This window comes from Euprymna scolopes, chromosome 9, assembly GCF_053919585.1.
Source record: "Euprymna scolopes isolate OS-2025 chromosome 9, ASM5391958v1, whole genome shotgun sequence".
Lineage (NCBI taxonomy): Eukaryota > Metazoa > Mollusca > Cephalopoda > Sepiida > Sepiolidae > Euprymna > Euprymna scolopes.
Genome location: NC_136490.1, coordinates 33,605,558 through 33,633,037, shown reverse-complemented (window position 1 = coordinate 33,633,037; position 27,480 = coordinate 33,605,558). Strand labels below are relative to the sequence as shown.

At 27.0% G+C, this 27,480-nt stretch overlaps 1 protein-coding gene across 3 annotated transcripts in view; it reads left to right on the top strand.

Moving 5' to 3' along the window:
• The window catches only part of LOC145284490 (rhophilin-2-like), a 295,213-nt gene extending 269,068 nt beyond the window's left edge, over positions 1-26,145 (top strand). For all 3 annotated transcript variants that reach the window (XM_080133364.1, XM_080133365.1, XM_080133366.1), the window contains 4 exons: positions 9,846-9,966; positions 11,808-11,958; positions 19,663-19,812; positions 23,911-26,145. In XM_080133364.1, the coding sequence (XP_079989490.1) occupies positions 9,846-9,966; positions 11,808-11,958; positions 19,663-19,812; positions 23,911-24,273 (785 nt within the window). In that variant the 3' untranslated portion in view covers positions 24,274-26,145. The remainder of the gene's footprint in view (positions 1-9,845; positions 9,967-11,807; positions 11,959-19,662; positions 19,813-23,910) is intronic.
• The last annotated feature ends 1,335 nt before the right edge of the window (positions 26,146-27,480 follow it).

Genomic DNA, 27,480 nt, shown 5'->3' with positions numbered 1-27,480 from the left:
TTAAAGTTCTTTTTTTATTATTTTAATAATGATGCTTCTAAAGTGATCGTTTTCTTTATTTAAAGTTCTTTTTTTATTATTTTAATAATGATGCTTCTAAAGTGATCATTTTCTTTATTTAAAGTTCTTTTTTTTATTATTTTAATAATGATGCTTCTAAAGTGATCGTTTTCTTTATTTAAAGTTCTTTTTTTATTATTTTAATAATGATGCTTTTAAAGTGATCGTTTTCTTTATTTAAAGTTCTTTTTTTATTATTTTAATAATGATGCTTCTAAAGTGATCGTTTTCTTTATTTAAAGTTCTTTTTTTATTATTTTAATAATGATGCTTCTAAAGTGATCGTTTTCTTTATTTAAAGTTCTTTTTTTATTATTTTAATAATGATGCTTCTAAAGTGATCGTTTTCTTTATTTAAAGTTCTTTTTTTTATTATTTTAATAATGATGCTTCTAAAGTGATCGTTTTCTTTATTTAAAGTTCTTTTTTTATTATTTTAATAATGATGCTTCTAAAGTGATCGTTTTCTTTATCTAAAGTTCTTTTTTTATTATTTTAATAATGATGCTTCTAAAGTGATCATTTTCTTTATTTAAAGTTCTTTTTTTTATTATTTTAATAATGATGCTTCTAAAGTGATCGTTTTCTTTATTTAAAGTTCTTTTTTTATTATTTTAATAATGATGCTTTTAAAGTGATCGTTTTCTTTATTTAAAGTTCTTTTTTTATTATTTTAATAATGATGCTTCTAAAGTGATCGTTTTCTTTATTTAAAGTTCTTTTTTTATTATTTTAATAATGATGCTTCTAAAGTGATCGTTTTCTTTATTTAAAGTTCTTTTTTTATTATTTTAATAATGATGCTTCTAAAGTGATCGTTTTCTTTATTTAAAGTTCTTTTTTTTATTATTTTAATAATGATGCTTCTAAAGTGATCGTTTTCTTTATTTAAAGTTCTTTTTTTATTATTTTAATAATGATGCTTCTAAAGTGATCGTTTTCTTTATCTAAAGTTCTTTTTTTATTATTTTAATAATGATGCTTTTAAAGTGATCGTTTTCTTTATTTAAAGTTCTTTTTTTTATTATTTTAATAATGATGCTTTTAAAGTGATCGTTTTCTTTATTTAAAGTTCTTTTTTTATTATTTTAATAATGATGCTTCTAAAGTGATCGTTTTCTTTATTTAAAGTTCTTTTTTTATTATTTTAATAATGATGCTTCTAAAGTGATCGTTTTCTTTATTTAAAGTTCTTTTTTTATTATTTTAATAATGATGCTTCTAAAGTGATCGTTTTCTTTATCTAAAGTTCTTTTTTTATTATTTTAATAATGATGCTTCTAAAGTGATAGTTTTCTTTATTTAAAGTTCTTTTTTTATTATTTTAATAATGATACTTCTAAAGTGATCGTTTTCTTTATCTAAAGTTCTTTTTTTATTATTTTAATAATGATACTTCTAAAGTGATCGTTTTCTTTATTTAAAGTTCTTTTTTTATTATTTTAATAATGATGCTTCTAAAGTGATCGTTTTCTTTATTTAAAGTTCTTTTTTATTATTATTTTTATAATGATGCTTCTAAAGTGATCGTTTTCTTTATTTAAAGTTCTTTTTTTTATTATTTTAATAATGATGCTTCTAAAGTGATCGTTTTCTTAATTTAAAGTTCTTTTTTTAATGTTTTAATAATGATACTTCTAAAGTGATCGTTTTCTTTATCTAAAGTTCTTTTTTTATTATTTTAATAATGATGCTTCTAAAGTGATCGTTTTCTTTATTTAAAGTTCTTTTTTTAATTATTTTAATAATGATGCTTCTAAAGTGATCGTTTTCTTTATTTAAAGTTCTTTTTTTATTATTTTAATAATGATGCTTCTAAAGTGATCGTTTTCTTTATTTAAAGTTCTTTTTTTATTATTTTAATAATGATGCTTCTAAAGTGATCGTTTTCTTTATTTAAAGTTCTTTTTTTATTATTTTAATAATGATGCTTTTAAAGTGATCGTTTTCTTTATTTAAAGTTCTTTTTTTATTATTTTAATAATGATGCTTCTAAAGTGATCGTTTTCTTTATTTAAAGTTCCTTTTTTATTATTTTAATAATGATGCTTCTAAAGTGATCGTTTTCTTTATTTAAAGTTCTTTTTTTATTATTTTAATAATGATGCTTCTAAAGTGATCGTTTTCTTTATTTAAAGTTCTTTTTTTATTATTTTAATAATGATGCTTCTAAAGTGATCGTTTTCTTTATTTAAAGTTCTTTTTTTTATTATTTTAATAATGATGCTTCTAAAGTGATCGTTTTCATTATTTAAAGTTCTTTTTTATTATTTTAATAATGATGCTTCTAAAGTGATCGTTTTCTTTATTTAAAGTTCTTTTTTTATTATTTTAATAATGATGCTTCTAAAGTGATCGTTTTCTTTATTTAAAGTTCTTTTTTTATTATTTTAATAATGATGCTTCTAAAGTGATCGTTTTCTTTATTTAAAGTTCTTTTTTTTATTATTTTAATAATGATGCTTCTAAAGTGATCGTTTTCTTTATTTAAAGTTCTTTTTTTATTATTTTAATAATGATGCTTCTAAAGTGATCGTTTTCTTTATTTAAAGTTCTTTTTTTATTATTTTAATAATGATGCTTCTAAAGTGATCGTTTTCTTTATTTAAAGTTCTTTTTTTATTATTTTAATAATGATGCTTCTAAAGTGATCGTTTTCTTTATTTAAAGTTCTTTTTTTTATTATTTTAATAATGATACTTCTAAAGTGATCGTTTTCTTTATCTAAAGTTCTTTTTTTATTATTTTAATAATGATACTTCTAAAGTGATCGTTTTCTTTATTTAAAGTTCTTTTTTTATTATTTTAATAATGATGCTTCTAAAGTGATCGTTTTCTTTATTTAAAGTTCTTTTTTATTATTATTTTAATAATGATGCTTCTAAAGTGATCGTTTTCCTTATTTAAAGTTCTTTTTTTATTATTTTAATAATGATACTTCTAAAGTGATCGTTTTCTTTATTTAAAGTTCTTTTTTTATTATTTTAATAATGATACTTCTAAAGTGATCGTTTTCTTTATCTAAAGTTCTTTTTTTATTATTTTAATAATGATGCTTCTAAAGTGATCGTTTTCTTTATTTAAAGTTCTTTTTTTATTATTTTAATAATGATGCTTTTAAAGTGATCGTTTTCTTTATTTAAAGTTCTTTTTTTATTATTTTAATAATGATGCTTCTAAAGTGATCGTTTTCTTTATTTAAAGTTCTTTTTTTATTATTTTAATAATGATGCTTCTAAAGTGATCGTTTTCTTTATTTAAAGTTCTTTTTTTATTATTATTTTAATAATGATGCTTCTAAAGTGATCGTTTTCTTTATTTAAAGTTCTTTTTTTTTATTATTTTAATAATGATGCTTCTAAAGTGATTGTTTTCTTTATTTAAAGTTCTTTTTTTATTATTTTAATAATGATGCTTCTAAAGTGATCGTTTTCTTTATTTAAAGTTCTTTTTTTATTATTATTTTAATAATGATGCTTCTAAAGTGATCGTTTTCTTTATTTAAAGTTCTTTTTTTATTATTTTAATAATGATGCTTCTAAAGTGATCGTTTTCTTTATTTAAAGTTCTTTTTTTATTATTTTAATAATGATGCTTCTAAAGTGATCGTTTTCTTTATTTAAAGTTCTTTTTTTATTATTTTAATAATGATACTTCTAAAGTGATCGTTTTCTTTATCTAAAGTTCTTTTTTTATTATTTTAATAATGATGCTTTTAAAGTGATCGTTTCCTTTATTTAAAGTTCTTTTTTTTATTATTTTAATAATGATGCTTCTAAAGTGATCGTTTTCTTTATTTAAAGTTCTTTTTTTTTATTATTTTAATAATGATGCTTCTAAAGTGATCGTTTCCTTTATTTAAAGTTCTTTTTTTATTATTTTAATAATGATGCTTCTAAAGTGATCGTTTTCTTTATTTAAAGTTCTTTTTTTTTATTATTTTAATAATGATGCTTCTAAAGTGATCGTTTTCTTTATTTAAAGTTCTTTTTTTATTATTTTAATAATGATGCTTCTAAAGTGATCGTTTTCTTTATTTAAAGTTCTTTTTTTATTATTTTAATAATGATGCTTCTAAAGTGATCGTTTTCTTTATTTAAAGTTCTTTTTTTATTATTTTCATAATGATGCTTCTAAAGTGATCGTTTTCTTTATTTAAAGTTCTTTTTTTATTATTTTAATAATGATGCTTCTAAAGTGATCGTTTTCTTTATTTAAAGTTCTTTTTTTATTATTTTAATAATGATGCTTCTAAAGTGATCGTTTTCTTTATTTAAAGTTCTTTTTTTATTATTTTAATAATGATGCTTTTAAAGTGATCGTTTTCTTTATCTAAAGTTCTTTTTTTATTATTTTAATAATGATGCTTTTAAAGTGATCGTTTCCTTTATTTAAAGTTCTTTTTTTTATTATTTTAATAATGATGCTTCTAAAGTGATCGTTTTCTTTATTTAAAGTTCTTTTTTTTATTATTTTAATAATGATGCTTCTAAAGTGATCGTTTTCTTTATTTAAAGTTCTTTTTTTATTATTATTTTAATAATGATACTTCTAAAGTGATCGTTTTCTTTATTTAAAGTTCTTTTTTTATTATTTTAATAATGATGCTTCTAAAGTGATCGTTTTCTTTATTTAAAGTTCTTTTTTTTATTATTTTAATAATGATGCTTCTAAAGTGATCGTTTTCTTTATTTAAAGTTCTTTTTTTTATTATTTTAATAATGATGCTTCTAAAGTGATCGTTTTCTTTATTTAAAGTTCTTTTTTTATTATTTTAATAATGATACTTCTAAAGTGATCGTTTTCTTTATCTAAAGTTCTTTTTTTATTATTTTAATAATGATGCTTCTAAAGTGATCGTTTTCTTTATTTAAAGTTCTTTTTTTATTATTTTAATAATGATGCTTTTAAAGTGATCGTTTCCTTTATTTAAAGTTCTTTTTTTTATTATTTTAATAATGATGCTTCTAAAGTGATCGTTTTCTTTATTTAAAGTTCTTTTTTTTTATTATTTTAATAATGATGCTTCTAAAGTGATCGTTTCCTTTATTTAAAGTTCTTTTTTTTATTATTTTAATAATGATGCTTCTAAAGTGATCGTTTTCTTTATTTAAAGTTCTTTTTTTTAATTATTTTAATAATGATGCTTCTAAAGTGATCGTTTTCTTTATTTAAAGTTCTTTTTTTATTATTTTAATAATGATGCTTCTAAAGTGATCGTTTTCTTTATTTAAAGTTCTTTTTTTATTATTTTAATAATGATGCTTCTAAAGTGATCGTTTTCTTTATTTAAAGTTCTTTTTTTATTATTTTAATAATGATGCTTCTAAAGTGATCGTTTTCTTTATTTAAAGTTCTTTTTTTATTATTTTAATAATGATGCTTCTAAAGTGATCGTTTTCTTTATTTAAAGTTCTTTTTTTATTATTTTAATAATGATGCTTCTAAAGTGATCGTTTTCTTTATTTAAAGTTCTTTTTTTATTATTTTAATAATGATGCTTTTAAAGTGATCGTTTTCTTTATCTAAAGTTCTTTTTTTATTATTTTAATAATGATGCTTTTAAAGTGATCGTTTCCTTTATTTAAAGTTCTTTTTTTTATTATTTTAATAATGATGCTTCTAAAGTGATCGTTTTCTTTATTTAAAGTTCTTTTTTTTATTATTTTAATAATGATGCTTCTAAAGTGATCGTTTTCTTTATTTAAAGTTCTTTTTTTATTATTATTTTAATAATGATACTTCTAAAGTGATCGTTTTCTTTATATAAAGTTCTTTTTTTATTATTTTAATAATGATGCTTCTAAAGTGATCGTTTTCTTTATTTAAAGTTCTTTTTTTTATTATTTTAATAATGATGCTTCTAAAGTGATCGTTTTCTTTATCTAAAGTTCTTTTTTTATTATTTTAATAATGATGCTTTTAAAGTGATCGTTTTCTTTATTTAAAGTTCTTTTTTTTATTATTTTAATAATGATGCTTTTAAAGTGATCGTTTTCTTTATTTAAAGTTCTTTTTTTATTATTTTAATAATGATGCTTCTAAAGTGATCGTTTTCTTTATTTAAAGTTCTTTTTTTATTATTTTAATAATGATGCTTCTAAAGTGATCGTTTTCTTTATTTAAAGTTCTTTTTTTATTATTTTAATAATGATGCTTTTAAAGTGATCGTTTTCTTTATCTAAAGTTCTTTTTTTATTATTTTAATAATGATGCTTCTAAAGTGATCGTTTTCTTTATTTAAAGTTCTTTTTTTATTATTTTAATAATGATGCTTCTAAAGTGATCGTTTTCTTTATTTAAAGTTCTTTTTTTATTATTTTAATAATGATACTTCTAAAGTGATCGTTTTCTTTATCTAAAGTTCTTTTTTTATTATTTTAATAATGATACTTCTAAAGTGATCGTTTTCTTTATTTAAAGTTCTTTTTTTATTATTTTAATAATGATGCTTCTAAAGTGATCGTTTTCTTTATTTAAAGTTCTTTTTTATTATTATTTTAATAATGATGCTTCTAAAGTGATCGTTTTCTTTATTTAAAGTTCTTTTTTTTATTATTTTAATAATGATGCTTCTAAAGTGATCGTTTTCTTTATTTAAAGTTCTTTTTTTATTATTTTAATAATGATACTTCTAAAGTGATCGTTTTCTTTATCTAAAGTTCTTTTTTTATTATTTTAATAATGATGCTTCTAAAGTGATCGTTTTCTTTATTTAAAGTTCTTTTTTTAATTATTTTAATAATGATGCTTCTAAAGTGATCGTTTTCTTTATTTAAAGTTCTTTTTTTATTATTTTAATAATGATGCTTCTAAAGTGATCGTTTTCTTTATTTAAAGTTCTTTTTTTATTATTTTAATAATGATGCTTCTAAAGTGATCGTTTTCTTTATTTAAAGTTCTTTTTTTATTATTTTAATAATGATGCTTTTAAAGTGATCTTTTTCTTTATTTAAAGTTCTTTTTTTATTATTTTAATAATGATGCTTCTAAAGTGATCGTTTTCTTTATTTAAAGTTCTTTTTTTATTATTTTAATGATGATGCTTCTAAAGTGATCGTTTTCTTTATTTAAAGTTCTTTTTTTATTATTTTAATAATGATGCTTCTAAAGTGATCGTTTTCTTTATTTAAAGTTCTTTTTTTATTATTTTAATAATGATGCTTCTAAAGTGATCGTTTTCTTTATTTAAAGTTCTTTTTTTATTATTTTAATAATGATGCTTCTAAAGTGATCGTTTTCTTTATTTAAAGTTCTTTTTTTATTATTTTAATAATGATGCTTCTAAAGTGATCGTTTTCTTTATTTAAAGTTCTTTTTTTATTATTTTAATAATGATGCTTCTAAAGTGATCGTTTTCTTTATTTAAAGTTCTTTTTTTATTATTTTAATAATGATGCTTCTAAAGTGATCGTTTTCTTTATTTAAAGTTCTTTTTTTATTATTTTAATAATGATGCTTCTAAAGTGATCGTTTTCTTTATTTAAAGTTCTTTTTTTTATTATTTTAATAATGATGCTTCTAAAGTGATCGTTTTCTTTATTTAAAGTTCTTTTTTTATTATTTTAATAATGATGCTTCTAAAGTGATCGTTTTCTTTATTTAAAGTTCTTTTTTTTATTATTTTAATAATGATGCTTCTAAAGTGATCGTTTTCTTTATTTAAAGTTCTTTTTTTATTATTTTAATAATGATGCTTTTAAAGTGATCGTTTTCTTTATTTAAAGTTCTTTTTTTATTATTGTAATAATGATGCTTCTAAAGTGATCGTTTTCTTTATTTAAAGTTCTTTTTTTTATTATTTTAATAATGATGCTTCTAAAGTGATCGTTTTCTTTATTTAAAGTTCTTTTTTTATTATTTTAATAATGATGCTTCTAAAGTGATCGTTTTCTTTATTTAAAGTTCTTTTTTTATTATTTCAATAATGATGCTTCTAAAGTGATAGTTTTCTTTATTTAAAGTTCTTTTTTTATTATTTTAATAATGATGCTTCTAAAGTGATCGTTTTCTTTATTTAAAGTTCTTTTTTTATTATTTTAATAATGATGCTTCTAAAGTGATCGTTTTCTTTATTTAAAGTTCTTTTTTTATTATTTTAATAATGATGCTTTTAAAGTGATCGTTTTCTTTATTTAAAGTTCTTTTTTTATTATTTTAATAATGATGCTTCTAAAGTGATCGTTTTCTTTATTTAAAGTTCTTTTTTTATTATTTTAATAATGATGCTTCTAAAGTGATCGTTTTCTTTATTTAAAGTTCTTTTTTTATTATTTTAATAATGATGCTTCTAAAGTGATCGTTTTCTTTATTTAAAGTTCTTTTTTAATTATTTTAATAATGATGCTTTTAAAGTGATCGTTTTCTTTATTTAAAGTTCTTTTTTTATTATTTTTATAATGATGCTTCTAAAGTGATCGTTTTCTTTATTTAAAGTTCTTTTTTTATTATTTTAATAATGATGCTTCTAAAGTGATCGTTTTCTTTATTTAAAGTTCTTTTTTTTATTATTTTAATAATGATGCTTTTAAAGTGATCGTTTTCTTTATTTAAAGTTCTTTTTTTTATTATTTTAATAATGATGCTTCTAAAGTGATCGTTTTCTTTATTTAAAGTTCTTTTTTATTATTTTAATAATGATGCTTCTAAAGTGATTGTTTTCTTTATTTAAAGTTCTTTTTTTATTATTTTAATAATGATGATTCTAAAGTGATCGTTTTCTTTATTTAAAGTTCTTTTTTTTATTATTTTAATAATGATGCTTTTAAAGTGATCGTTTTCTTTATTTAAAGTTCTTTTTTTATTATTTTAATAATGATGCTTCTAAAGTGATCGTTTTCTTTATTTAAAGTTCTTCTTTTTATTATTTTAATAATGATGCTTCTAAAGTGATCGTTTTCTTTATTTAAAGTTCTTTTTTTATTATTTTAATAATGATGCTTCTAAAGTGATCGTTTTCTTTATTTAAAGTTCTTTTTTTATTATTTTAATAATGATGCTTCTAAAGTGATCGTTTTCTTTATTTAAAGTTCTTCTTTTTATTATTTTAATAATGATGCTTCTAAAGTGATCGTTTTCTTTATTTAAAGTTCTTTTTTTATTATTTTAATAATGATGCTTTTAAAGTGATCGTTTTCTTTATTTAAAGTTCTTTTTTTATTATTTTAATAATGATGCTTCTAAAGTGATCGTTTTCTTTATTTAAAGTTCTTTTTTTATTATTTTAATAATGATGCTTCTAAAGTGATCGTTTTCTTTATTTAAAGTTCTTTTTTTATTATTTTAATAATGATGCTTTTAAAGTGATCGTTTTCTTTATTTAAAGTTCTTTTTTTAATTATTTTAATAATGATGCTTCTAAAGTGATCGTTTTCTTTATTTAAAGTTCTTTTTTTATTATTTTAATAATGATGCTTCTAAAGTGATCGTTTTCTTTATTTAAAGTTCTTTTTTTTATTATTTTAATAATGATGCTTCTAAAGTGATCGTTTTCTTTAAAGTCCTTTTTTTTATTATTTTAATAATGATACTTCTAAAGTGATCGTTTTCTTTATTTAAAGTTCTTTTTATTATTATTTTAATAATGATGCTTTTAAAGTGATCGTTTTCTTTATTTAAAGTTCTTTTTTTTATTATTTTAATAATGATGCTTCTAAAGTGATCGTTTTCTTTAAAGTCCTTTTTTTTTTATTTTAATAATGATGCTTCTAAAGTGATCGTTTCCTTTATTTAAAGTTCTTTTTCTTTTTAAAACAAAAGGTAAATTCCAATCGATTTTCTTTCAGGTAAAGCCCACTATCGAGAATGTATTTTGCTCTTAGAAGAAGCACTCAACACTCATGACCTTTGCAAGCAGCTTCGAAAGATTGACATTTTCCATGGGGTGCTTAGAAAAGAATACGAAAGGTAAACACTATACTTTATCTCTCTTGATACCTCAACAGTTAGAACAAGGGTGGTCTTCTCGCTGCTTTAGTTGCGTATAGACATGGGCAGTAATACCAGTCAACGATTCATTCTCAACAATCAGCCTGACAGGTTCTAGGTTAGTTCATTGTCCTTTTACCTGTCGGACTGAGGTATCCATCCTCAGTAGTACATAGAATGTCCATCCTTCCAAGCGTTGCCACCTTGTTTTCGGGTGGAGTAAGTTCATTGCTTACTGCTTGAGGCGCCCTGACCAAAGAATGCCGAGGGAGCTGTCCAGACAAATTTTGCTAGGCCAAAGTGCTTCTTTTTTAGGGGCACTGGCTTAACGACTCTTCCCACCTTCTGACCTTGTGTCAAATCTTCCTGTGGTTGGAAAGAAGTAAATAACTGCCTCTGTCTCCCTCCTTCTTTTTCTTCCCCCCCTCTCTCTCTCTATCTCTCTCTCTCTTACCATTTCTCTATGAATCTCTATCATAGTGTTTATCACCTATAAATCTTTTAATAAGATACATTTTTCCAAAATCACCAGAAAAGAATTGCATTTGGGTATTCGATTATTTAATATAGATAACTTCACCAACTGGGGAATAAATTGTAAAGAAGAAAATCAAAAACGAAAAAAAGAAAAAGTTAGTTATTTTTTATTCGTTTATATATTTGTATGTGCAGGATTCACTCCTAAACTAATGAACAGATCGTTATGGATTTAGTTTAATTTACTTTTATGCAAAGTTGATAAAAAGGAAGTGGAAATCCTTTGTGAAATTTAGATACCTCAGATATTTTTTTGAAATTATAACAATCGGTATTAAGACATCAAATAATAGATATTTCTTAAATTTCAATTAATTTGGAGCATTTTAAAGGGGGGGGGTCTTTTTGGAAGTGGAGGAAGGGTCATAGGCACACACTCGCATTTGGAAATTTAATTTTTTTAGATTTGCATTGAATTTAATCCATAATGAAAAAAGATTCTCTGAATTTCAACTTCTTAAGATTCCTGAAGTTAAAGTCTTAAATTTTAGACATTTTCTAAAATCAAAGTAATATGATGGATTTTGATTAAAATTAAAATAAGGATTCTAGACAAGTTTTAATATCATTATATCTTGATTTTAATCTTCATAAAGGGGCATAAAATATTGGAAAACTGTTCTGTTCAGGAAATTACTTTTACGCAGTCTGGAACAAGTATTCTTCTAATATATATATATATATATATATATATATATATATATATATATATATATATATATATATATATATATATAAGGAACTGTGTGTGTGTGTGTGTGTGTGTGTGTGTGAGAGAGTGTGAGTTCCTTCCCTATGAACTCGAAAATGGTTGGGTGGCTTTTTATCAAATTTCACATGAAGGTATTGTATGTGCCTGGCAATGTTCTTAGGTAAGATTTGGATGTTAAGCATTTATTTACCATCTCAAACCTAAAACCAAGAGATCTTTATTGGATTCTGACTGTCCTTTTAAGCATGATTATTTGTATTGCTCTAGCACATGCTTCACAAGTTATATCCACCAAGTAGTTTCTAAAATACTTTTTCATCATCCAAGTAACTTCTGTGATTATTGGGATGCTGGAGATCTTCAAAAATTCCAGTCATAGATGCGGGTGTTTATGTGTGATAAAAACAATTTATGAATGTCTATCAATTTTGGTATTGAAATTTGTGTCATTTCCATGGATGAGTAATTAACTCAAAAACAAATTTGTAATCATTTTTTTATTTATTTTCTTCTTTTGTTTTTATATCTTGTCATAGATATACATATCATCTTTTTCTTCTTTTCCTTGCAGAGCCCTGAAAAGATTTGAAAGTCTTGAAGACGAAGATGATTTCAGTGATTACGTAAAAGTGCCTTCCATTATACCGGAACCTGGATTTGAGGTTTATTGCATCACGCCCCCCTTTTCCCAAAATACAGTTTGTGATTTCTTTCAAGCATTGGTGAGTTTCATGATTCACACCAAAAAACACAGATATAAGAAACTAAACCACATCATCTATCTCTCTATCCAGATACCGTTAGAACTCTTACGATGATGTTTGTTATCTTGTCATCATCTATCCATGAATGTTTTAGATGGATGGAGGAAGGGCGACTAATGTGAATAAAGGGTGAATGATAACAGATGATGATGATGATGATGATTCCATTTTTTTTTCTCTGCACTTTTGTTATCATTTGCCCTTTAGATATATATATATATATATATATATATATATATATATATATATATATATATATATATATATATTTACTTTAACTGTAATTATAAAATTCACCGTTAGCTGGATGACTTCTACAGGTTTTCACATATGCTGAAAACGAACATCACATTTAAATTTGGGACAGACAAGTAGTTTTCTAGATATTAAGACCTTTATTATTGTTGTGAAATTGAAACTTACCAGCATCATAGACTCTTCCAGTACTACATCATAATGTGAGATATCACTCTCAAGGAACAGTATAGTAAATCTACTACTACTACTACTACTACTACTACAGAAATGTGCCTTTGATTTTGTGTTTTGAATGACCGTACAGATCTGTCTCATAAATTTGCAATATATTGAATGACTTTGAAGGCATACAAAGACAATCCAAAGGATACATAGACAGTCGGGGAAGCAGGAACCCGGAAGGGAATTCCAAACTCTAGCAGTCCTAGGGAAGAAACTATTAGAGTAGAAGGCTTTCTGGCATCTGAATCTATACTGTGTAGGGGTGGGATTTTGCTGCTTGTCAGATTTGTCAGGGATATTTATGTCAAAGGGGTACAAGGGCTTGCAGTTGGTTGAAGCATCTACCATTAAAATACTTGTAAAACAGGCAGAGGGATGCAACATTTCACCGATGGGACAGCGGCTGAAGCCTAACTTTCAATCCAAGACCTATTAGGTTTGTGGCTCTCTTTTGAACCCTGTCCTGGAGTGAAAGACTAGTAGCAGATGCACCAGGCCAAATATGGCAAAAATATTCCATACATGGGCAGATGGTAGCCTTGTAGAGGTACAAGATACTTTCAGGTATAAGTAACTTTCTAGCATGGTAGAGAGAACCCGCCCCACCGCGGGGGCACTTTTGTGGCCTTCGGGCCAAGCAAAGACGATCACAGTGTAGTATCTGTTCTGGCAGATGCTGCAAGCAAAGACCATTGTCCTTGTGGCAATCTTCTGGTCCATGTAGGGGCAACCCTAGTTGGGCCAGCTGGCAAATCACTATCCAGCTCCCATTTCCCACCTCTCGAGAGCTGGTCCCCTTTTCCCTTCCCCCTCCCCTTCTCTCTCCACATTAAAAAACGGCCTTGTGCCTAATTTGCTCAGTGGGGAAGCAAATAAATACAGCCCACCTTCCTCACAGCAGCCATTGCAGTGCCCCTAGTGTATCTGTTCCAACTCATGTTCACTGTAAATGTTAAGGCGAGGAGTTTGAACAAAGTATTTTCAGGTGATGTATCATTAGCTATAGCTATTGGTGGTTGAAAAAGTTTCTTGTAATTATTAAAGGAAACAAGCTTAGTCTTACAAGCATTGAATGTTACCATTTGGAATAAGACACCTTTTTCATAGAAGATTGTTGTTCTTTTTTTTTTATGTTTTTCAGTTTGTGTGTTTTCATGGTTTGCCCACAGCAGTCTTCTTTGATAAAGAACTCTTACATCGAAAGTCCCAGAAAATAAAACATGATTTTAATCATTTAATAAAATCTATTATAAAACTCAAGTCGTCTTGCTTGGGCGTTGAAATCATGTTTCTGCTTCCGCTTTACGATGCGCATGTGTGAAGAAATAAAAAACAAAGTCATAAGCAGAAATTCTTTTTCAAAAATAAACAATATAAACAAAACTTTTTAAAAAAATAATGAACACTTTTATTTATTTTAAACAATATACACAGAAGTTTTTATAACTTTAAACAATATAAACCTTTTTATTTTTAATTTTAAACAATATAAACCTTTTTATTTTTCATATTAAACAATATGAACCTTTTTATTTTTCATTTTAAACAATATAAATAAAATTTATTTTTATAATTTATACAATTTCACCATTAAATATTACTCCCGATATTATTAAAACTGTTGACCCTCCACCACCATTACCACACACACAAAAACTAGAGTGGACCTGTATAATGCACACTCCCTCCTTTAATTTTTTCTTTTCGTTATTTTTCTCAATTTTTTTCAATGGATTACACTCCTCTTATATACAAGATATTTTAGCTATCCACCCCCACGCGTTTGTTTATATGAATTCACACGTAATTACTTAAAAAAAGATACTTTTGCATTTAATGACCCGCACTGAAATAATGGCGTTATTATTTAGAAACCTATTATTTAACATGGGAAGGGGGTGTTCTGTAACTATTCTGTACTTTCACCTAACAATTTAATAAAAAAGATAGTGTAAAACTTGAATTTAACTTGAAAATACTATTAAAAAATAGCGTAAGTTGTTAAATGCAAAAGCACCTTTTAAAAAGTCGTAAATAAATAAATAAATAAATAATAATAATAATAATAATAATAATAATAATAATAATGGCGACATGGGGGAGGATGAAGGAGCCAACATCAAGTTGGGGCTGTAAATCGGTTCTGAAAATTGGAGATCGATTTACTAGAACGTTGTATGTAAAACTGAACCCCCTTCCAAATGTTTAACTATTGTTTTTTTTTATAATCTGGTAGCTTAGTGTCCAATGGATAATAATCTGCAGAAATAGTTAAAAAAAGACGAAAAGGAAAAAACTATAGTTTTATATGGTGATTGTTCAGGTGCACCTACATATTTAAAAAAAATTTTCTTTGCCTAAGTTGTGCATGATTAAAACTAGAACTTGATTAAAAAAAAATATATGTTATTCGTGCCTAAAATTATTTATTTACGATTACTTTATTTGTATTTTTCACAGCAAGTTGGAATTGCTTTCAAACAAAAAAACAAAAAAAAAATGTTTTTCTAATGTAAAAAAAATACTTGATCAATTTACATATGTTAGAGATTTTTTTTTTATGACCGAACCCAACGTAGGTTACTCCCTAAAAAGGAATAAAAATTTACTTTTGGGGGGCTAATACGTTTCAACGGCTTTTAAAAATAATATAAAAGGAGGAATTTTTTAAAAAAAGTAATTAAAATCTAATATTTTAGAGTGAGGGATCACTTTTCTATATAAATTTAACATAAAATGAGACTTCATTTCTTGGCGACGTAGCGACATATGTAATCATTAGCATTTTTTTCAACTTTGGTGGGGGGGGGGGCAAAAAGAGGGAATGAGGTAGGCGTGGGTTTATAAGTTCTAAGCATTTGAAAAATACATAGAAACACTTCAAAACGTGTGTGTGTGGGGGGTGACTTTTCGTTTGTTTTTTTAAAGATTTGCTTTAAGTAATATTTAACTAAGTAATGTTTGATTTACTAAGTAATATTACTTAATCAGTTTATTATCATATCCTGATGTCTTTAAGACTTAACACACAAAAAATAAAACTAGGGTGATCCTGTACAATGTATACCACTCCTTGTATTTTTTTAATATAATTTACATATATATATATATATATATATATATATATATATATATATGAAAGAATAAGTAGTTAATAAAACATGTTAAAAACACTTTGAAAAAGAGTTAAAAAAACATATTTAATTTTAAAAAGGAAACACTAAATAAGTGGATAGTCCTTAATCCACGGAGTTTCGAAGAAATATTTTCATTCTCATGAGAGGGTAGGATTTAGCAAAATGCAGGATCGAATTTTGCTTGCAAAAGTATTTGATAAAACTACAAGTAAGTCATAGATCTTACTTGATAACAAAAAGTGAAGCAGAGGGAATAGCATGAATAAAAAAGTGATTTCACGTGAATGGATAGTCTGGTGAAGGGTAATATATATATATATATATATATATATATATATATATATATATATATATATATATATATATATATCATATACAGCTCTCTGTGTGTGTGTGTGTGTGTGTGTGTGTGTGTGTGTGTGTGTGTGTGTGTGTGTCTGGTCACGAATAGGCTCGTATATGGTTGACTATTATAGAAAACTAATCACATATAATGATAGAAGATGTATCGAGACACAGGAATGGGTATGTTTGATGTGGTAGAATGGTGGTTCATTAAAATTGTGGGGTCTGCGTTCACGCTTGGTCCACAAAGTATGGAAATAAAAAATTTAAAAATGAAAAAAAAAACCTTTACAAGTGTTTTTGATATAGATGCACATAATACTACTTTGATAAGTATGTTTTAATTTAAATAGGGATGGTATAATAAAATTGTGGGGTCTACGTTCGTGCTTAGCCTCCATAGAATGGAAATAGGCACAAACTTTAATAAAGACTTTTCATATCTATCTGCATAAGTATACTTTGATAATTATGTTTCAGTTTGAAGGAATATGGTATAATAAAATTATGGGGTGTACGTTTGCGCCTGACCTCCATAGAATGTAAATATGTCACAAAGTTTAACAAGGTTTTTAATATATATCCACAGAACATTGCCATAAGTGTTTCAGTGTGAGCAGGTATGGTATAATAAATTATGGGTTTATCTATTTTATTTTTACTTTCATCATATTTTGCTTTGGTTTTGATACCCCCAAATTCGAAGCTATCTCTTTACAACCCTTCCTTTTCATAACCTATCATACTTTCATAAATCAGAGTCCATTTTCTGTAGGCTGTTTTTGAACCCAGTCAACGACGGTTACTTTTGCTAGTATATATATATATATATATATATATATATATATATAAGCAGTTCCTCCCGGCTTTGCTCGGGCCTTATGTACTCTTCATAACTTTATGTACATATGTATATATTAAAAAGTGTGCATATGTATGGTAATACCTTTCTGTATAATAAGCTTCCTTAACTACCATAGAGAAAAGTTGGTAGAGACCGCAGACGTTAATTTTTTAAACTTTGATCCCAATTTCAACTCTTTAGCAGTTATAGTTTTGGGCTCAAATTTAATTAAAATGTTTGACTCATCTCCAAGTAACCTACATCTAAAATTTCGAGTGTTTAGACCCAAAATTGGCTGAGGAGTTTGGTAGAGTCTGCAAAGGTCAATTCTTTCAACTTTTACCTCTTGCCAGCCAAATTTTCGCGCAAAAACTGATTAAAAAGCTTGCTGCATGTCTGAATAACCTTTATGTAAAATTTCAAATGTTTAGACCCAAAATTCGCTTAATAGTTTGCTAGAGACCACAAAGGTCAAATCTTTTGAACTTTGATCTCTTGAAAGCCAAATTTTCAGGGGGAAAAAAAAACGATTAAAAAGCTTGCTCTATGTCTCAATACACTATATGTAAAATTTCAAATGTTTAGACCTAAAATTGACTGAATAATTTGATAGACTGAAGAGGTCGATTTTTTAAAACTTTGACGCCAATTATGACCCCTTAACATTTATTATTTTTGGTTCAAATCGAATTATAAAGTTAGATCCATGTCCAAGTAACCGATATCTAAAATTTCAAGTGTCTAGACCTTAAATTGCTGGAGGAGTTTGGTAGAGTTCTCAAAGGTCAAATCGTTGAACTTTGACCTCTTGACAGCCAAATTTCTGGCCGAAAACTGATTAAAAAGATTTTCCCAAATCTCAATACCCCTTAGGTACAAATCTCGAGTCTGCAGACCAAAAATTGACAGTTATCTGGTAGGGAAGTGTACACAGACAGACACACACACAGACACACACACTGACACACACACAGACACACACACACACATTTTCACTTATATATATATATATATATATATATATATATATATATATATATATATATATATATATATATATTAGTGAGGGGACGATTCCAAAATTTTTCCCGATTCCAATACAATTACCAATTTTGTTCTAAATTTCGATTCCGATATGATTCCCGATTCCGATTCCAATTCTTTCTTTTAAAATTCATAAATATTTAATTAGAGATTTTTTGTTTTTTTGTAAATTTTCAAATTATTACATCGAAGCCTGGGTAATTTTTGTATATATTTTTTCTCAAATGTTTTCCTTATAATTGATTGAAAATTGTAAGACAACAAAAAATTAATTTTGATTTTAAAACAAAACCAGATTGTATCAGTTCATCGTTAGTGTACAACACACTACTTGAAAGTTTTCATAAACAGTTGAAAATAGTCAACGATTGATAGGCAAAAGGCAAAATGAAAAAAATGATGTAAGAAGAAAATATTTCTCCCATTGTTATGAACGAATTTCTAAATAATAAAATTACTATTTGGAAAATCATTTTTTAACATGGGTGTAAGCTTTGTTAACTATTCTATGCCTTCTCTCTATGAATGAAGCTAAAGTTTTATTTTCATTATAAAAATTTGGTGAGTTATTAAATTATTTGCTTTGCTGTAAAAACAACAAAAATAAAAATGAGATGCTAATAATAATAATAATAATAATAATAATAATAATAATAATAATAATGACAAATTTGTTGATTAACACTCTCAGCTAAATCCCCATTCCAAAATGAAATATTACTTTTATAGATGATTACGTGTGAAACCCTTAAAAAACTTGCTGGAAAGAAAAGCAATCATTTTAGTATTTAAAGTTGAAGATCAGTTTTGAATATAAATTTAACGTAAAATAATTTGCAATTCTTTTTTGGGATGCCAGCACGCCAGGATGCTAGATTTCAATCTGCCATTTTGTTTTGCACAAAAAGTACACCAGTGAGCCAAATTTCATTCCGTCATAAAAACAAATTTCTACAGAAAAAAAAATTATTTGTACATTTTTATCTAGAGAATAAACATAAAATTACATATGAAAAACCATGTTTATTATTTTTTAAATCCAACAACAGAACTGAAGTTAATGTTTTGCGTCTAAAACAAAAGTAACTTTTTTGATAAATCTGTGTGGCATACTGTAAAAATATTGTTTTCTAAAGAATAAAAGTGAATAAAGTTTATTTTTACAAGAATCTTTATACATTTATCTAGCCAATAAACATAAAATTATGTATGAAAAACCACATTTATAATTTAAAAAAATCCAACTTGTAGAACAATACACTTAAAGATAAACACAATTCTCCATTTTGCATAGAAACAATAAAGCCCATCATACCAAAAGATATGAAGGCTCAGACAGAACTCTAATATGATACACAAAATCCAGTTTGCATCTCTAACGGTAACACACATGCACACGTATCTGTAAACTAAACAAGACACAAAAAAATAACCAGGATCAAATTCATCAATGTGGATACAAGTAACAGCCTGACTTCTGAAATACAGTTATGTTCCCTTTTTTTTAAAATGGTGGTCATTTGAAAATAATTCCTACATGGATGGAGTATTTTATAGAAGAAATCAAATCAAATTATATTTTATTCTTAACAATGTAGTTCAACAGTTCACAAGAAAAATGGACAAATCAGAATCAAATATTGATTTTGTAGAAAAAAGGTTATGGATGACAAACAAACAATAAAAACGCTGGCTTTATATTACAAGTGAAAGATTTCTTAAGTGGGAGTTGGTGTCAGACTTTCTATAATTTCCAAAGTCAAAATATGCTGTGCTTCTTTTTTTAAGTGTTTCTTATTTATTTCATTTTAGGGTCCAAATCACATCTTCTGCGCAAATTGTGTGTGGTCAGCCCCACGTACCATACACTTGGAAAAAGATGCAAAACAAGGTTATGGCTTCAGTATTCGAGGAGATGCACCTGTTAGAGTTAATAAAGTAGAACCAGATACAAATGCTGAAGTAAGTTTTTTTTTAATATATGAATTTAATGTGGTTTTTTTTTTTTTTAATGTTTCTGAATCTTTGAAATGGGGATTAAATGATTACTAATTTTTTAAATGAGAATTGCTAATTCGTATTATTTGGATCATTTGGACTACTGTTATTTTTTGGACTACTTTAGTGTAATTTGCACAGGTGGTTAAATCAGTTACCATGAAAATCTCTGGATTGATGTAATCTCCAACCCTTTTCAGGCATATCCTGTTTAACTCAAAAAAGTTTCTATCGAGCACAGAAATTTGCACAGAATTTCAAACACATTGGTAAGAAATCCTAAGTAATTCACAATTATATTTTAAGTATTGCCTGCACCGAGGATTGAACTTTCAACCTCCAGAATAAAGTGTATAACTTACAAGTGAATTTTACCAAGTAGTTTATCCACTATGCCATGAGTTAGTGCAGGCGACACTCAAAATACAACTGCGAATTACTTACAACCAATCATGGTTGATGGAACGAGGGTGAATTAAATAAATGGTTCCATTCGAAATTCTTTGCAGATTCCTGAATTCTACAAGATGCTCCTGAAGAAGTTCAGAGGTTACATTGATCAAAATATTGTGCGAATAACACTCAAGATGAGAATAGTAGTTTGAATAAATTAAAATAATTCAACTTAGATGATTTCTTTATCATTCAAATAATATAGGTTAGATGATTTTATGCTTTTTACTCTTATTGCCATGTAATTTTTATTTTTTTTAATAGCGTACGATGTCCGTTTTATTAAGATTTACTTGGTTTATCAAATGGATTCAGTTATACAGCAGGATTGATAAACTGGAACTCAGTTGAGCAGCTACCATGAAAATAATGATAGAGTAGAGAAAGACTAGCAAGTTTTTCTGTGAGAAAGAGGTTGCAAGGAAGGGAAGAGGACATTCTCCACTAGATTCCAAAGTCGGTTTTTCATGCTGTTAAGATAGAAAAACATTTTCTTGGTGGAGAGACTAAAATGAGTTTTGATAATCTGGCAGTCATTTCTTGGACATAAAAAACTACCGAAATTTTTCAAGCTGGGCAAAATTGGATTATTTAAGAGGTCGATTCAACAAAAATTTGTTTTGCACACAACAGAAGAAATAAGATATTAAAAATTATGCAAAGCAAAAGCAGCAGTCATATCCTAGAGAAGTTTAAATCAAATATATTTTATATTATTTTATTTTTATATTTTTTAACCCTTTGGGATGAGGCTTCATGATTTGTTTATTCATTTTTTTTTGTGAACTCTTATCCTCATCTTCATGGTTGTTGTTGTTTCACTGTGTTTCGGCCAACCCTTCCTCTAACGTTATTCAGATGGTTAACCGTGACAGGATAGGAATGCTGAGTCTTGTAACTGTGTTCCCCAGTAATTACTGCCTTCCATAGTTGTCGTTGTTGTCTCACCACGTTTTGGCCAAGTAAACCTCTGACCTGCTTTGGGTAGGATTGAAACCGCTGAAGAAGGCCCAAGGATGAGTTGGCCAAAACGTGGTGAGACAACCACAACAACTGTGAAGATGAGGATAACAGTCAACAAATAAAATGAATACACAAATTATGAAACCTCATCTCACAGGATTCCAAAAAATAAAAAATATATAATACTGTTCGGTATGGACCCAATAATAGAAAACCAGATAAGAACACAAAATTGGATTGATAAGACCGTAAAATTCAATTTTGATCACCCTTCGGGACACGTGGCACAATAGATAGAAGGATTATCTGAAGATAGCGATTTCAATTCTACCCATCCATTATATAGTATTCATTTTGTTTTTAATTTTCTTCCTTTGAATATTGTAACGCTGGGTATGGGCCAGCCAAACCAGCTGCCAACATTGCCCTGCTTTTTATTGAAACCAACCAAGAGCTCTTTTTAGTATCCTCGTTGTTCCCTTAAGTGCAATTGTCTGGATCCCTTTTGCACTTGGTTCACTAGGAATATTAGTTAGGTAGGACTTCAGATTCTTTTTCATAAGCCATGTGGCACCTATAATAACTGGTATGATTGATATCTCTCTAAGATTTCTTTTCGTCTGACCGACCTTGCTTTTTTTTCTTTTTTTTTTTTTTTTACATAGGCATCACCACATTATCAAGGCCAAGAGGCCACTCAAGGATAAGGGTTAAAGAGTGAACATTAGAAATTGGACAATATAGTAATCACTAGTAATGAAAATTTGGTAAATTTGATAACTTATATGGAACGGCCCATCAAGAACTTATTTACGTTAGACTTGAAGAAAACCATATTGTAGTGAGCCGGAAAGCAGGAAAACGGAAGACAATTCCACAGGCGTGCAGTTCTAAGAAAGAAGCTTTGTTCATGGAATCTACGTTTAGGTTTAGGCACAGATAAAGAGTGGGGGGAATTATTGATAGTGTTTACAGCTAGACGAGTGTTGCTTGATATGAAGAAGAAATAAAGCTCATTAGGTGTAACGTTTTCAGGTTCTTGTTCAGAATTCCCCTATAAAAAAAAAAATAATAATAACAAAAAATCTGAATAATGCATTTTTTTTTTTTTTTTTTGTAAAATCTGTAAGAAGCTTTTACACTTGTACTCAGAAGCCCTCTCTGTCACCCATAACACTCAGGACAGATTTAATAAAAGACAATTTTTCAAGATTTATATTTCAAACGTTTTCCCATGAAAAGAAGTATCTTTTGATATTTTCATTCTTAGTTAAAATAAAAATTCTATTCTTTATATAAAGAGGGAAATTTGGATTTGTAACTTTGTTAGCAGGTTTAAATGCAGCCATGTGAAAAATATGTTTCAGAAACAGAACACTACAACTATTATTAATTTTTCTTTATTCCTTCTTGGCATTATTTTTTTCTGTATTGTTATCTAAAGCATTTACAGATGCCTGTCACATAGTTAAATCCATATTTTATATTCTATGCATATATCCCTATTGTCACTGTTAGTATCAGAAGAGGTTGGACCATTTGTAAATATAAGTCTGATGTTTTATAAACAAATACTTACAGGAATTCTGAATTTTTTAGATGAGATGTCAATGCTTGTGTTATGATGATTAATCAAACTGTTATTCTCATCTTTGGTGTTATTAAATTGAGTCATAGGAAGCCTTTAAAACATATCTTAGTGACCCCTGAAGATTGAACCTTCTTTATGATATACGGACCCACGGTTTGAATTCTTGTAATGCAGAGCCAATCCTCTTTTTCTTAGTAGAGAAAAAGAAGCATGTTTTCAACACCCAAAGAAGGTCGCAGGTTGCAGTGACCAAAACATTGTGCTAATAACACTCAAGATGAGAATAATAGTCCGATTAATCAACATAACAAAAATACTTACAGGATTCTCAATGATGACTTAATAAAATGCTTGTAAAAATTCCCCTACAGTTTACAATTTTTTTTTTGTGTATCAAGGGCAGAAAACTCTGTTTAATATTGGAGTGAATTTTGGAAATTTGTTCAATGTACAATAAAACACTCGGAAAAAAACAAAATAAAAAAACTGGATGCTTGTCCAGAATTCCCCTTACATTAAAAAACACAAAAATTAAAAAAACAAAACAAAAAAAAACTCTGTATGATGTATGTATCCATGGCGGAAAGAAAGTATTATATTCCAAAAATCATGTAAATGAATCAAGTAGTTTTATTTTTAAATAAGAAAATCATTTTTAAATGAATTTGAGTTTTACAAATGTCCCCCTCTATCCCATGTTACGAATCCCTTTCTAAAATTTCTCAAGTTTGAGTCATTTGGATTCTCTTCCTTGTTCCGTCAGTTTGTTTACAAAATGGCGTGATGAGACAATTACTCATTGATCAGTCATAAAATTTGTATTTTCTTATTTAAAAATAAAACTATTTGATCAATTTATATGAATTTTGGAATGCAATATGTTTTGGTGATCATGGGTACGTACATCATACAGATTTTACTTTTATTTTTGTCTTTTAATACAGAGGAATTTTGGGCAAGTATTATTGTCTTATCTTAAAGCTAATGCAATTTTTTTTTTTTTTACAGAATTTCTTTTTGTATTCATTTTATTTATCTTTTCTTTTCTCTTCTAGAAAAGTGGAATAAAAAAAGGAGATTTGATTGTAGCAATTGGAGAGAAAGATACAAAATGGAGTTTGCATGAAGAACTCGTTCAGTTGGTCCGTGACAGTGGAGACCACTTGACAATTAAATTGGCCACACCAATGGATGATGACATTGCTTCAGTGACCGATTCTTCCTCAAGCCGACGGGCCTCCACAGGAGCATCGCTGTCTCCCAGTTACACAAACAATTCCATAAGCACTAAGGACAGTAAGAATTCCAAAAGCAAAAAGCGACTCAGTGCTCCGTGGGTGTTTATGCGTAAAAACTCAAACAAAAATATCAACAAAATTGAGAAAAAGACAAACGGAACAGAAATGACAACACGGTAAAAGTGAATTGTGACAAGTGATATTTTTTAAATATTCTTTTGTTCCATCCAGTTTCCTTATTTAAGGTCATTTTTATTGTAGTTCTGGTTAAAGTCAATGTGGGATACAGAAGAAATATTAACTCTGAGAATATTGCAAATAAATTACAAGTATGACCGAGTTGAACTGACACTAATTATTCACAAATAGAAACTTTCATTTATATGGTACTCCCCCCCCCCCCAAATGCTACTCCTGTAATCATTAATAAAATTCATAAACCTTTCTACAATCCAACCATGTATGGTTCACATAAACTTCAATCTATTTTAATATTTAATCCTGATAGATATTTTACTTTTTATAAATGAAGGAAGGCGAAGATGTTAAACTCTTGCACTTACAAATCCTCCCACTGTCATCCATAACAATCAAATGAGATTTAATGAAAGACAATTTTTCGAGTATTATATTTCAAATGTTTCCATTGGCTATTACTTTGCCTTCTCCTTCCTTTATGATCTTAATGGCTGATCTACATTCAACTATAAAGAGAGGGATAGGTAGAGAGGAAAAAAGAGAAAGAGCGAAAGGGGAAGAAGTGAAGAAAAGAGGAGGAAAGAAAATCTCTAGCCAAAGCAGCAGTTGTCCAGTAAGGTTACAGTCATGAATGTCCAATAGGCTTTGAGTTGGCAGACAAAATAACATGCTGAATGTCTTTTCTTTAAGAGCTAAAAACATCAATTAAAAAAGCAAAAAAAAAAAAGTCACATTTATATGTATAGCTTGACAATGAATAATTTGAATGAATGCGACCTCAACTCAATAATCTGATCCTCTTTTTTTATTAACCGACATTCATGTGTCTGCATCGGCCTTCTTCTCCCACACATACAGCACACCAAATGTCATCTGCTTGAACTACGATGATGGGTAGCAGTTTGTCGTCCTACCTTTCGTTTATGCTACCTGATGCAGTATTCATCCTGGATAGGTTGAGCCAGCTTCTGTTGAAGGAGGAAGTTTCTAGGAAATATTAAATTCATTAACAGTTCTCAGCTGCGTGTATATCCTGATCAGCAAAGATGACGGTGTTAGATTTTGCAGTTTTTTTCACAGGGAGATTTTACTGTTCTCCCAGATAAAGCACCTGATATTCCCAAATGGTCACTCATTTGATATTGACCAAGTCAATATTGCTTAACTTCAGTGATCTAATGAAAATCTTATATATTATATTTGTATGTCCTTTTTATTTTTTTTGATATTTTATTCAGCTTTGGTCATATAAAGAAATACATAATGGATGTCTTGTTTGTGAAGAGATTATCTCATTTGGTATAGACGGGTACTTCTACTTGTTTTTGGCTTAAAGTATTAATATTTGAAAGGATGCTAGAATTTGAAATGTTATAACAGACAAAAAAAAAACAAAAAAAAAGAAACATGGAAACTGGTCCTAACAAATTCATTTATAATGAATGCTACATCATGGAAATTCAGATAAAATTCGAGTCACACGTTCTCTGAATTCTTCTTTCTGTCTTTCTCCACTTTTCTCGTTTCAGATAAGACAAAATTGTAAACATTTTCGAAAACCGAAAAGGCAATTTAAAAAAAATTTTTTTTTTTTTTTTAAATTATTTATTTTACTTTCGTTCTTTTCATTTGAATAAAAGAAATAATCATTTCCCCCCCCCCAATCAAATTTTTTTTTTTAATTCAAAGTGGACTAAAAAAAAACAAACAAAAAAAAACAACAAAAAAAAAAACGAGAAAGATAAGAGAGAATGATTCTACGTAAAGACTGTTTTATGATGGGGCCCTCCTCTGCCCACCTCACTGTCGTCATTATTTTTTTTAAAATGGGGAACAATAAAATAAAAAAGAAACTGTATATTTGAATTTTTATTAAAACAATTAAAAAAAAAAATTGTTTAAATTTTTTCAATGCTTCTATACTTTTTGCTTTCATTTTCAATATTTCAATTCTTTTTAGATGCATTCAATAAAACTGCATGCAACTATGATGCAACCACACTTAGAATTCACGTTATCATTAGAACATTTATCGCCTGAAACAGTTTGTAGATGTGCAATCAAGTGAATTCTCTCTGTCAGACACTTTCCATATTCTGAATGCTTTGTTTTGCTGTGATATCATAAAAACCTAGACACCTTGAAGCCGTGTCGCCTGATTTCATCCCTACTATACTATTAAAAAAATGTTCCGCTGTGGTTCTACCAGTTCTCTCAAGGATCTTTAACAAATGCCTTACCGAATCTTGCGTCCCTGATTGCTGAAAAATTTTCTTTTTTGGAACCAGTTTTTAAGAATTTTGCCAATAGAACTGACCTACTCAATTATCATTTCATCCCTTTTTTTTTTCCAAAATCTTTGAGTTCTAAGTCAATTAAGTAGTAGTCCACTATCTCATAGATACTAAACTTTCCAACTGATAATGTGAATTTAGGCAAGCCCATTTTATTGCAGATATCCTAACTGTAATCTTTGGTGTTGGATTGATTATTTGGATTACTGTTTTTATCTTGAGTGTTATTCACATAATGTTTTGGCTGATGTAACGTTATGTGAAAAACACTCAAGTGCAAAGTAGACTACAATGTATTATGAACTAAGTTACTGCAGGGAGATATGCAGCTTCCTCCTGGTGCACCAGGATAGGTCCCCAACTACCCCCATGGATTAAATAAAGAGTTCTGTTTGAAATTCTGTTCAGATTCCTGAGTTGAGTAGAGAGATTCCAGAGCTTGGTAAGATACACCTAAACACAGTTGGAAGTTAAATCAGCTGAAACGTTATGTGAACAACACTCAAGATGAAAACAGTAGAATCCAAATAATCAATCCTTATCTAAAAAAATTCAGAAACACAACACTGATAACGAAAGTAAAAAAAAAAAAAAAAAAAATGCATAAGATTAACAGTCAACAAAGACTCTTCTTCTTCTTGGTGCTTCTTTACAATAGTGTGTTGTCCTCAGAGTTGCCAGACCATAAAAAATATTTGAAGCCAAATCTTTCAGAAAAAAAAGGCCAAAAAATGCCAAATTGATAATTGTAGTTAAATTTTCATAAACAAAAAAGCCAAATTAAACATTTAAATTGTTAAAAGAAATATCATCCACATCCTATACATAAAATCATATGACCTTCCAAAATACATATTTTTTTGACAGTCCAAAATCAAGAAAAAGGCAGACGTAG